Raw genomic sequence first — 2,725 nt, 5'->3', positions numbered from 1 at the left:
GACACATACAGACATACCGAAAATATACCAGTCGCAATTATTTTCTAGACTGAACTTTAAATTGCTTTTACGAATTATCTATCGCTTTGAGATTGCGAATATTCGTAGCAAGCCCTAATCACATTTTAATCATGTAGGAAAGTGTGATGTACCCGCTACACAATCTGACTAAAATCATCTACAAACATACTGTAAATATACTAATACTAATTTTATACTATACTGAACCTTAAATTACCGAAACAGACAATTAAAAAAATATACCAACAATACACAAAAAGAGTATATTTGGTATCAAAATATACCATTACATTACATACAATGCATCAAAAACATTTTTAACTATAAACTGTCTTTCAAACATATTTTAAGCAGTCATTAAAAACTAAATATATTATTATACAAACTTATTAACGTAAAGTCAAAAACTCAAATAAACAGACATGTCTGAATGGTGCTAAGAATAAATATATTTTATAGATCAGTGTTGCTTTTTTCTGTCTCTTACATTCGATTATCAAAAGTGCATTATACACTTCGGCTCTATGGGTAGCGGGTATACAAATTTACTGATAATCAAGTCAGAGTAAATAATTTTTATGAAGGAGCATCGCAAAGATGCGCTCATCTATCTCACTTAAAGCTCTCTTGTTCTTGATTTATGAAATCAGTCTCTGTTAAGCTAAAGCCACAATCACAACATCAAAATGCGGAATTTTCTAACATGTATTTTATTGACGTGTTTATATCAAAGAGTTATCTCAAATCTACATTCGGAATATGCAGACGATTTGGTAAGTCAATAAAGAAATATTATCATCATTATTTTGTTATCATTGAGGTCGCACTTTCTCAATCCTATTTCGAATTCATTGTAAACTTATTGACACATAACACTTAAATGTTTATTCATTATTTATTTGCTTATAGAACTGTGCGGTCGCTAAACGATTGGAAAATCAATGTGCCTCTTATTGCTATCAGGTTATCAAGCCTTTTATACAGATAACCCATGAATGCCATCAAAAAGATGCAAAGATTGCGGATCTCATCGAACAGTTGGCGAAATACAAAGCAGCAGAATCGCAAAACAAAGAGCTACTCGAAATAACAGCGAATCTGGTTGATATCAAGAAAATGATTTCCGAAATGAAAACTCAACTGAATGAAAGTCATAACGTCGAAAGCGAACACAATACACAAAATACATTGAATAGTGGTCTTAAAATGATTAAAGTGCTGGGTCTTGAAGCATTTCCAGTTCTCTACAACAACCACATTGCAGGACCTGGATGGATTGTAATACAACAGCGGTTAAATGGCGACCAAAGTTTTTACCGTGATTGGGCTGCCTATCGCGAGGGATTTGGTGACATCACCGAGAGTGGGGAGTTTTTTTATCGGTCTTGAAAAGCTGCATCGAATGCTATCGACCAATCAACCCAATGCGTTGTACATACGGATGGAGCATGTGAATAAGATTGTCCGTATTGCGCACTACGATAACTTTAACGTTGGCGATGAGGTGTCCGGCTACAAGCTGTTATCTCTGGGCAAACACTTGGGGAATTCCACAGATGCACTGCGAAGGAATGAAAAAAATGAAATTCACAACATTCGATCGTGATAATGATGAGCATATTTCTTCAAACTGCGCTCAAATACAAAATGATGGTTGGTGGCATGCGGCCTGTTCCGATAGGTGAGTATACATATAGCGAACCTAATAATATTCTCAAGAATTTACCATATATTTTTGTACTTTCAGCAATTTGAACGGCATATACAACGACGCGAAGCATTGCATCTATTGGAACTCTGCGAAGCTAAAGACGAATGGAGACTGCCTTAAGTCCGTACAGATTCTAATAAAACCAAAAATTACTTTAGATTAAGAAGAAAATATTAAAACATAACCACAATTTACGGAAGATTTTTTCACGGTAATATAAAATAATGCCGTTTTAACTATATAAATATTTAAAACTAATGCCGATTCAAAATCATAACGCCGTCGATACAACCTTACAACTTCTTCAGATTTTGTTGATATATCGATATTCAATATTTCGTATTATATCGATAACCAGGCTGCACTGTTGCGTATTGCACAATCCCTGGTTGCCAAGTATATCGATATTCAATACTTGACTACATTTAGTATCGATAACCAGGGTTGCAGTGTTGTGCATAAATACATATGTATGTATGTTTGTAAATAAGCAACGTTTTATTGGCAAGTTTGGCTCCTCATTGTATTCATAAATATAATTATATATTTTTTGGGTTTGCCCTTAAAACATTTTCATTGATAATCAATTTAGCTGATGATAAGCTCCCACCCTAAGTGTAATCACATTTTCCAATTTATCCCAGAGTTTGATAAAAATCTTCGACACATTTGCGTTAATTTTTTTGTGTGCGAAATTTTTTAATTCTTTAGCATCGTCGGCTGTAATTCATTTTGGCCAAGTTGCCCATTTTTGGGCCCGTTGGTACATTTTGCTTCGTGTTTCGTCGGCAACATTTTTAGTTACAACTCTAAACAGGGCAACGGTCCAAGTAATGCTGGAGAAGGAGCTGAAGAAAGGAGCTGGCGCTAAAGCATCGAGCAGCAAGAAATGCGGTTACAGTGTCCAAAGGCCGTCCTAGAATGCCATAAATAACGTTGTCGGCAAAGAGAGTCCAAAGTCCGAGGCTGGCGCTAGAGATCGTTGGGTGCTAG

The 2,725-nt window shown here is 35.4% G+C and overlaps 1 protein-coding gene across 1 annotated transcript; it reads left to right on the top strand.

The window, feature by feature from the left end:
* Positions 1-669: 669 nt before the first annotated feature.
* Positions 670-2,006, top strand: LOC132789927 (fibrinogen gamma chain-like). The gene is made up of 3 exons (XM_060798274.1): positions 670-794; positions 931-1,702; positions 1,769-2,006. The coding sequence occupies exons 1-2, from the start codon at positions 708-710 to the stop codon at positions 1,408-1,410; spliced, it is 567 nt and encodes a 188-aa protein (XP_060654257.1). The 5' UTR covers positions 670-707; the 3' UTR covers positions 1,411-1,702; positions 1,769-2,006.
* Positions 2,007-2,725: the final 719 nt, after the last annotated feature.

This window comes from Drosophila nasuta, chromosome 3 (assembly GCF_023558535.2).
Source record: "Drosophila nasuta strain 15112-1781.00 chromosome 3, ASM2355853v1, whole genome shotgun sequence".
In the NCBI taxonomy this organism is placed as follows: Eukaryota; Metazoa; Arthropoda; class Insecta; order Diptera; family Drosophilidae; genus Drosophila; species Drosophila nasuta.
Note: the sequence above shows the minus strand (reverse complement) of the source record. Positions and strands in the feature narration are given on the sequence as shown.